This window comes from Mesitornis unicolor, unplaced genomic scaffold, assembly GCF_000695765.1.
Source record: "Mesitornis unicolor isolate BGI_N332 unplaced genomic scaffold, ASM69576v1 scaffold6684, whole genome shotgun sequence".
NCBI lineage: Eukaryota > Metazoa > Chordata > Aves > Mesitornithiformes > Mesitornithidae > Mesitornis > Mesitornis unicolor.
In genome coordinates, this window is record NW_010181961.1 from 30762 (window position 1) to 39521 (window position 8760).

The 8760-nt window shown below is 34.9% G+C and overlaps 1 protein-coding gene across 1 annotated transcript in view; it reads right to left on the reverse strand.

The window, feature by feature from the left end:
* The window catches only part of LOC104539917 (potassium voltage-gated channel subfamily KQT member 1-like), a gene marked incomplete at both ends in the record, with an annotated part of 19083 nt that extends 10612 nt beyond the window's left edge, over nt 1-8471 (reverse strand). The window contains 3 exons of the mRNA XM_010183592.1: nt 113-253; nt 5425-5521; nt 8393-8471. Of these exons, the coding sequence (XP_010181894.1) occupies nt 113-253; nt 5425-5521; nt 8393-8471 (317 nt within the window). The remainder of the gene's footprint in view (nt 1-112; nt 254-5424; nt 5522-8392) is intronic.
* Nucleotides 8472-8760: the final 289 nt, after the last annotated feature.

The following is an 8760-nucleotide window of genomic DNA, read 5'->3' on the forward strand; positions in this document are numbered from 1 at the left end:
CAGAAATACATTCTGCAAAGAAAGAAATGGCAGATTTTTTAAAAAGTTCACAACTTCAACAGAAAATCTTGTGCCATAAGTTTGTGTATGCATTTTGTTGGTCAAGACTTACCACACCCCACCAAAGGGCATCAGCATAGCTGGAGAAACCTGTCTTTCCATCCTCATCAACTGCATCCTTCTCAGCAAGATAAACAAAATAGGACGAAAATATTAATCCCAAGAATCCAATGTACAATGTGGTTATGAGTTCCTATTAAAAGAGAAAGCAAGCAAGTACATACATCACATATATAGTCTATCACTGTAAAACATCATAAACATCTGGGTTGTTTTTTTGTTTGCATCACAGTAGAAAAATTAATACGCTACATTTCAAGTATGAAATTTGCTTCCAGTAAAACAGGTAGTTCAGTGACTTGTTTTCCATTCACATCAGACAGAATTGAAGAAGCCATCATTTATACAAAATCATTTGGACAGCTGAAATGTAGGGTGGGACACCACACAAAACTCTCCTGTTTTATGTCTTGTGAATGGGAATCACTCCATTTAACTGTCCACTCAAAATACTAAATGTTAATACATTTTAAAAATAGTAAAATAGCTTTAAAAACGCACTTTATGGATAGTACACTAAAGTAACAGTTAAGAAATAACAACTATGTCTTGTGATTTTGACCAAATCTAAACAATGAACTTGTATATCTGATATTTAGAATATTTCACTTTCATGTTCAGATAAAATAAAATCTTAAGATAAAATATGTTAGGTAGGTGTGGCCTTTACTTCAGCCCTGAAAAACAAAGATTGTTGGAGGCTAGGCAAGCTTATTAGAAGAGACTTTTGTTGGGGCAAGATACAGTGCTTGTGAATGTACCAGTTTCTCTATAGATTTTTGGATAGGAAAGTCATATGAGAACTTATGTGACTTACATCCAGGATTGTTACAGTCTTCAAGAAAAGCATGCTTGCACATTTAAACAAGTCAAAATGTGTGGTGTCACAGAAGCAAGTATGTGTAAAGTCTATAAGAACAGTGCTACATCGTAATCAAATGAGATATTCGCCTACCTATCAGGAAAATCTAATACCTAATTATGAGTGAAAATAGCTTATTTTAATCACTTGAAGTTTACAATGGTTCAATAGTTAACACATATTGTATTACCTTATTTTCTTTGCACATATTTAGCCATCTTTATTATGAAACATTATAGTACTACATCTTCATTGGCATCCTCCTTAAATTCTTGACAGAGTTATTTTTCTTTCCTTGGATACAAACCAATACAGGAATTAAAATATTTCCATAAGACAAATTTAAAATTAAAACTTGTCTAAGAAGGATTGCCTCTACTTATAAAGCATGTCAGGTTTTCACAGGCATTCTGTAACATTCTACCCATGCTTCTTAAACTGTTTCTGAGGGAAGGTCCAGGTTTTACCATCAAACTTCCTTCAGATTTTTTTCTCACAGAATCACAGAACATTAGGAGTTGGAAGGGATCTCAAAAGATCATCCAGTCCAACCCCCTGCCAGAGCAGGATCACCTAGACTAGGTCACACAAGAACACGTCCAGGCGGGTTTTGAATGTCTCCAGAGAAGGAGACTCCACAACCTCTCTGGGCAGCCTGGTCCAGTGCTCCGAACTCTCCCTTCTTTTCATTTCCTTTTAAGAGCATTCTGGGAAAATGTAATCCTGGTAGCTAGTAACTGCATTTAGGAGCAGGAACTAGACATACTCTTCCTTCCGCTATAGCACTAATTAAAATCTAAGTTCAGCAAGTTTTTAAGCAATCTTGGCACAAAGCAAACTAGGTGTTTTTTCTCTAATCATTTCATAATTACCTAAGCAATGAATTTTGATAGTCTTTAGTTTTGCCCATGGGCAAGTCTTTAAGTCTAAGCCTTAAATTTTTGCAGGCCTGATAGATAAACAAGGCAACTGAAAGATATAAATCTTGGGATTTCAGTAGTTCAGATTTCTACGCTAGTCATCATTCTTTCCTCATCTATTTCTATAATGATAATGGTACACTGTGTACTTGTAGATATGACTTAATTGCTCTGAAAAGTTCCTTGTGTTTACATTTATAGTTGACTATTTGCATTTCTCTAATTTTCCACAACTTTTTTGACTTGCATACACAATATTTTTTTCAATGCAAAACAAAAAATTTTACCACCTAGGACTGTAATGTCTGTGATCCATAGAAAACTACAACAGAAATGGAGACTAATCCTTGTTCCGTGCTTACAAAGAAAACACTCTGCTTTCATCTCTAGTAGATTTGTGACTTTCTTCCAGATCAACAGAAATCTTCTAGCTACACTTGAAGATACATCTCAGATATAGACTTTACATGTTATTGAGGAATGACTATCACTGCTTTCTTTGAATTTTGTCTTAGATGTCAGAATAGGAGAGTGGATGATAACTGGAATACTTCTGTGTTAAGTGCTGATGTTTTGAGAAACAGGCAGAAAAATACGCTTTTCAGAAGCCCTATGCACAGTCTTACAAGATTCCTTTCACATAGGCTGAGACATCAACAGAACTATTCAGGTTATTTCACCATTGGCACCTCTCTGTTCCAGCTTTATTCATCTAAAGACTGAACTCCTGTTAAGTGAAGCCCAGATGCAAATATAATTGCCCCAGACTTATTATAAATATCACTCCATGTTACATATGATTTAAGAGAAAATACTACATGCCTATGTTTAATTTTTAAAAACAATGGCAGCAAACTAGTAATACTGCATTTAAGAAGGACTGCAGAAGATGTTAAAATAATATGTGCCTCAAGAAATATGGATAGAGTGGTGTTTACCAATGCCAAATAGTATGAATTGATACATTATCTCAAAGGAAGGAGCATTTTGTACAAATCAGGCCTTAAAACTTCACATTTATATGAATTTTAATTGATAAGAGCTTAAGAATAAAGAATGATGCCTAATATATATTACTATTTTCAGCAAAGACTATCAGACACATATATGCAAAGGAAACAGCAAGAATAAAAGCCAAATTTGCACAAAGGTAAATTTGAATATTGAGAGACTTAAGTCAACACTTCTTTTAACTTAAAGAAATTTATATTTTCACTTACAATAAGGACCACACAATATGAAATTCAACACTTAGGAAAAATACAAGGAAATCCCAAATCCACAACTCCTTAGTTATTCCCTCCTCAAAGCAGTAGAAGACCTCACAAAGCAAGGTGAGAAATAAGTAAAACAAATTGAGAGGCTTACAAGGTGGAGTTGGATTGACTAACTCCATTTTTCAGTAAGCCGCATGATTTTTCCATGTCTTTCCATCACCACATATGATATTGACTCATGTTTTGTTGCTTTTGGCGAGAAATGCTTGTATAAGCTCAACCTGCTGAAAATAGAAGAGCATCCTAGCCAAATCAGGGCTGAGTGAGCTAATACAGCTATATGTAAAATTCCAAAACACATGGAAATCATTGGTGACAACTTTAGCAAACTCTTCTGGGTCCACAGAGGTCCAAGTGCTTGTTATTTTCACAGGTCATGAAGATGTGAATTTATTTTATCATATTGTTTAAGGCTTTGGTCTCAATTATTTTTCTGAGAGAGTACCAAACTCAACAAATAAATGAGAACCTTGTACTCTGCCTGTAAAGAAAAAGCAACTGAGGTGTTTTTGTTTTGGTTTGGGTTTTTTTTTTTAAACAAAAATTTATTTAAGAGACTGGACAGGAATAAAGGTTCTATTTTCCCTTCTGTTTGGTAGCATGCTAGGCTTTCAGCTACACTTGTCCAATGTCAATACAGAACTGTGTGTTTGATCAGTTTTTTTCATTAATGTGTTAGTGGGTGATCTGCTTTCACAAGTACTACAGATCTGTAGAGTTTTATATAACATCGTAATCACTTCTTTGGATTAGCAGAACTTCAGGTGCATTTATTCATAAATTCACTTCTCCAAGGGTATTTTTTTTTCATTTTAAATCATTGAACTTATTTATGTTTGTGACATTTAAGACTTAAGTGTTATATTTTGAAGATAGTATTTCCAGATTCTTGACTAAAACTCTGAACACCCACAGGAAAAATTCTCTCAAACACCTCTGTCAGTAAGGTTAGTAAACGTTGAGAAAGAGTATTTGGATAGCAGCTCTGCCCCAGCTAGATATCCAAGCAATGTGACCATAGTAAATGAAGACCACACAGACTTGGAGCATTAAAAGTCATCCTCTTGTACAGGAGGAAAGCAGGATTTACACTAGAGCACTTTTGAAAGACTTATTTCAGTTTGGAACTTTGGTGTGCATCAATGCTGCGCAACCATTGTGATATAAAATTTCCTACAGTACTGGAGGAAAAAATAAAAGGAGAAAAAGTAACTTTTAATATTAAATTAATCTTTTGGATTAAGTACCTCCCATTCAATGCCCCAGAACAACAGTTTTCTAAATAGCAAATGAAACAATGTCTGTGTAGAAATCTATAACTATTTGTCAATATCTGCAGAACAAATCTACGCTCATAGAGAGTAGGTTAAAGAACCAACCTTACAAGTGTGATGCAAAGATTTACAAGGCATAGTTTCAGCCCTTCACAGTAGGGTAGGGTAGGGTAGGATAGGGTAGGATAGGGTAGGATAGGATAGGATAGGATAGGATAGGATAGGATAGGATAGGATAGGATATGCAAGATTTAAAGGCTAATGACACAAACTTATTATGTTCATAAAACTAAGTCGGCTTTTCATGAAGAGATTACACGAAGCCTCAAAAAGAAGCCTCTGGCTAGAAATCTTTAAAAGTCTGCACTAAAATATTTAAACTTTTCCTGCTTAATGAACTTTTATACAGAATAACTGTTTCAAAGCTTTAACAGACACATAAGTATTTACAGCCAAGTTTACCTCTGTGATTACACTTTTGAAAAATTATATTTTTACATATTACTATAACAAAGTTGGTATTTTTCTTTATAGAATGGATTAGAAAACTCCTTGTTCAGGCAGATAAAATCGAATTATTTAAATAATTGATTTTTTCTATCGAGAATTTTGCACTAGTATGTGTTTTTCCACAGAAAAACCAAGCTAGGAACACATCTGTGAAGACTGTGGACAGTATTCGCTATATGAAAAGCAGACCATATAAATGCATTTAATAAATTAAACTGGAGGATAACATCAAAGAGTACAACAGTTAATTTCCAAGAAAATACTGATGCTGATACCCTGTTAGCCACTGACCTGAAGTAAAGAGTAGCATTCCCATTATACAAATAGAAAGAAACACATGATGAACTTTAAAATTGTTTTTTCTCTGGCAACAGAAACTGTTCTTTCAAACTAGACTACAATTTGTAGTCCATTAAAAGAATACACTAAAGTAAACAAAATGCTGGGAATCTTTAAAGTACCTGACGATGTATGAAAACAACTGATCCTAATAGTCGCCAAGTGCCACCCTGTCGATCCACATGAAGCATGCGAAGTATCTGGAGAAACCGGATCCCTCTGTAAGAAAAACAGGACATTAAATAGAACTAATGACTGAGAACAATACTGGTCTATCTATATGTAATTGACTATGTTCACTAACATACTGTCAATATTAGAGAAGTGTGATAGCATTGCCCCTGGCTAGGGTTGCATCTTAGACCTGAGGCATCTCAGCAGACAGTATGTCTAGATCACATTTCATTATATTCAAATATATTCATAAATATTGCCTAGGACAACAATTAGTTAAAAGAAAAACAAGCAAACAGAAAAGTCTAAAATACTTGAAAGCATTTTCAAACTTAGAGGAAACTTGCATATTTTACCTGATTATGATTCTCAAATGCTTCCTTTCCAAGCAAAACCAGTGCTTCAAGCTTTGCTAACGTAAACATGAACAAGCTTTTTTCTCTATTTGCTAAAAGCAGAATCTCAATCAAACATCATATTACTGAAGTCCTTTTTCTGTAAGTTATAGAAATCATCAAACTGGAAATAGATACAGTGCTATGTGATTTTAGGAAAATGACTGAAACAAACTCCAAATATTTTCAACTAAAGAAAAATAATTATCTATGTGGGTCTTCAGCAGAACTTTATTCAACAGAAATATTTCATTCTAGTCACCCTTTCGACAATGAACTTTGTTTGCTTACACTCATCTAACAATCTTATCACTGAAGCAGAACAGTGAAGAGCAGGAAAGGTTGGATGTTGAACTCATCTATCTGAAATTTTTTCACTAAAAGTATTTTTAGCTCATTATAGCTATCTTAAAAAAATTGTTGTTTTTTAATTCAAGCTTATTTCAATTCCACTTTGGCTGCATTCTTTTGGGTTACACCAACAGGCAGGTAATTCAGCATAGTGCCATCCTCAGTCACTGAGAAGATATACTGTCTTCTGAAAGACTCAACTTTTCTTTTATTCAGAAAGCAGGTTTTCTGAGCTTTCACAGCGGACAGACGAACTATCAAACGCTTGTCATTTTTTTGGAAAGCACACAGTAACCCTGACTATCAAATCACATGTCAGTGACTGAGTGTATGAATTCCATGTTTTGTTATTTCTTTGATATGCCATTGGAATAATAATTTTAATTAGATAAAAACTTTAAAATAGCCACTTAAAACCTGTTAATTAAAATGAGTTTAAGAAGAATTACAAGACTGCTACATGAGCACCAACAGACTTATGTAATGTAATGGCTCATTAGTTTCTTATGTTCAAAGGGAAAAGAGTTACATGTAACTCCTCTGTACAATTATTAGCCACACCTCTTGATACCTTGACTCAATGGTAGTTCTTGATTTTCCTGTCTCTGTTGTATCTGAGATGGTTACAGCTATGTTACTACCAAGTGCTAACATATATGTTAAAACCTGGCAGTTTTAGAACTAAAGATTTAAAAAACAAGACAGTGAACAAAAAACTCCAGATACACAGTCTCTGAACATGCACAGACCACTTTCTCTGACAAGAGAAAAGAAATTGGTTGGAAGGTAGACCATATTCATCAATTTGGTGAACTTAAAACAGTAAGGACGGAAGGCTATAGAACTGCTGTGAACTGTGCAGTGCTACCAGGTTTCAGTCTCACTGGTGGCTGTAGGAATCAAAATGTCAACCTGTCAGATATGATGGGTCTGGAGCTTGCAACTTTATTCTATAAGAAACCTGTGTGTACCCATGTTTTCTGGGATTGCTGGCATTTAAGGGAGGTCCAAAGAGGATGATAATGGTATGCCTTAAAAGCAACAAAAGCAAAGGCAAGGATATGAGATTCATTCTTGCTTAATTCAAAACCAGCCACTCGCATCACAGTTCTGAGTAAACCTGATGGGACTAAGACTTGCCTGACCCAGGTGGTTTTTCAATGGGGTAATAACAACACTGCAGAGGCACGGGTTGAGTTTCGCTGGCAGAAAGCATTCTGAGTTGTAGGACAGTTACCATATAATTTAACACCAGGTAGGGCTGCACTGAGCCCAAAGCCACCTGGGTTCATATATAATCACACAGTAGACCTTTTCATTAAAGTCCTTCTTACATTTCTTACATGTACTCTCCTTTTCTCCTATATGAGCTGATAAGTCACACTCATGTTGCTTGTGTGAGTCTTTATCAAGTAAAGATTAATGTTCTATGGTAATAGTTGCCTTAAAAACGCTTTATACACATAGTTGCCTCCAGTGTTTGCCTACACAGCTAGACAGTTTAGACAGCACTGTACATTCTCACTTTCCAGTGATTAGTCTGCATTGGAAATCAGAGGCCTGAAACAGAACATGAAGCACATCTTGCAAGTTAAATTAGAAGGAGTGGGAAGTACACTTACTCTGCTTATCATTCCTTTCTTCTATTTACCCACTTTAGATCCCAAAACAAGCTTGCAGTACTTGATGCAAGCTGAACAAACATTGTAGACATCAAACGTTTCTGGTTCATGTATGGTATAAGTTACGATTGCCAAACAAATCCACCAAAGCATAATTACTCTTTAAACAAAGTAATTACTTGTACTCAAAAAGTACCAACTTAAGTGTTGTCTGGATTACTTCTTAAATAAACCAATGTTCTGTAATACTCTCTTGTCTCAGAAAGAGAGCTGTTTGATATTTTATATGGAACATAATGTTTCTTTAGATTTTTCCTCTTGGCTTCAGCATTCACACAATTCTTCACATGCCTCTTTTCTGCATTCTTGTTTCCCAACCAGTGACCAAGCACAGTAACACACAGTCTTCCACTGTTCAGTGTATCCATATAATAACATTTTGTATATTAGGAAAATTACACTTACATCTAATCAGAAATCGGGAAATTAGATATACATCCAATATAGCTGTGTGGTTATGAAGAGCTACAGTCACTAGAAGAACATACCTTATTGCAGAAGTGGCAAACACCTGCCCATTAGATCCTATGCTCAGAACAATAATTGAGGCTACTACCACAATTAGATCTGTTAAAAAAAAAAAAGAATGTATTGAAAGTTAGCTCTCAGCATTAAAGCACACAACAAATCCTGACTGAGAAAAGCACTTTTAAAAAGATATGAAGTTAACTGAGATTTGGTGAGTAGTAAGTTAATGTAATAGTTTCACATCAAAAAAGATACTACAGTTTCTTACATGATTAATTTACTAATGGAAATTTTACTGATCCTAACAGATCAGGCAGCTTACCACAAAAACCAAAAAAGGTACAGGGGTATGTACACCCTAGAAATGAATCCACATTTTGACCCAAGA